General features: G+C 41.3%; 1 protein-coding gene across 1 annotated transcript in view; it reads right to left on the bottom strand.

Moving 5' to 3' along the window:
- Positions 1 to 1,046, bottom strand: part of LOC106881277 (amine oxidase [flavin-containing]) — an 89,951-nt gene that overhangs the window by 25,367 nt on the left and 63,538 nt on the right. The window contains exon 7 of the mRNA XM_052969855.1: positions 550 to 691. Within this exon, the coding sequence (XP_052825815.1) occupies positions 550 to 691 (142 nt within the window). The remainder of the gene's footprint in view (positions 1 to 549; positions 692 to 1,046) is intronic.

The following is a 1,046-nucleotide window of genomic DNA, read 5'->3' as shown; positions in this document are numbered from 1 at the left end:
ATATATATACATATATATATATATATATATATATATACATTGTGAGGCTTTAAAATGGCAAAAGCAAAAAACATAATTTGCCAACACATTATAAATTGCACCATAAAAATGCAGAAATCCGTCTTGATCGAGAGGTATATGCATCTGGAAGATATGGTCAGACACAGAATAGGAAAAAAAATTGAAATAGAGGCATTCTACTGTGAAAATTGCCCGACAGCAACGGGCGACTCAGCTAATTATATTATATTTTCACCTTTCTGTCTCTTGTTCCCGCCCTAGTGAAAGGGTTGGTATTATCAAAAACAAACAACCAAAGCTGTGGTGGTGGTGCTGCTGCTGCTGCTGCTAGGTGAGAGTGGGGTGGTGGGCCTTTGTTCAACAGGGTTGAGGTGAAATGCGGAGAGTGGCAGAATTGTTCGAGCGTCGGAAGACGATGTTTGAAAGTCTACACTACATGTTTATACTATATACTACTTTAAGCATACTCAGGAAAACATGGTACCTCCTAGAGGAAGGACACATCAACATTGATCAGTAAATAAGTACCTGGCCACCGTTAGTCGTACTGAAAATTCGGTTGGTACCACCACACTTCTGTACATAGTTGAGGAACCAGAGTAAAGAACATTCGTAAGGTTCACATGTGACATTCACACGGAGAAACAGTTCAGCGAAATCGCGACATGTTCTGGAGAACAAAGAGTAAAAAAAACGGAATGTAATACATGCATTCATACAGACAAACAGACGGACAGACGGGCGGACGGACGGACGGACGGATGGATGGATGGATGGATGGACGGATGGATGGATGGATGGATGGATATACATATTTATTTTCATCATGCTGAACCGTTAATCCCTACACATTTTTCTTTGTCCGTTTTTCCTTCGTTCTCTTTCCCCTTTTTTCCGCTCAACCGTGTCTGTGGGAGAGCGTAGGCTCGAAACGTCAAAGACTTTTCCATTCTTCTCCAGCGCCAAACTAATACACGTGCCTGTTGTTCCCTCACCTGTCTCAGTGTATATATATACATACATAT

Source organism: Octopus bimaculoides, chromosome 8 (assembly GCF_001194135.2).
Source record: "Octopus bimaculoides isolate UCB-OBI-ISO-001 chromosome 8, ASM119413v2, whole genome shotgun sequence".
NCBI classification, from domain to species: domain Eukaryota; kingdom Metazoa; phylum Mollusca; class Cephalopoda; order Octopoda; family Octopodidae; genus Octopus; species Octopus bimaculoides.
The sequence above is the reverse complement of the archived record's forward strand: the minus strand, read 5'-3'. Positions and strand labels throughout refer to the sequence as shown.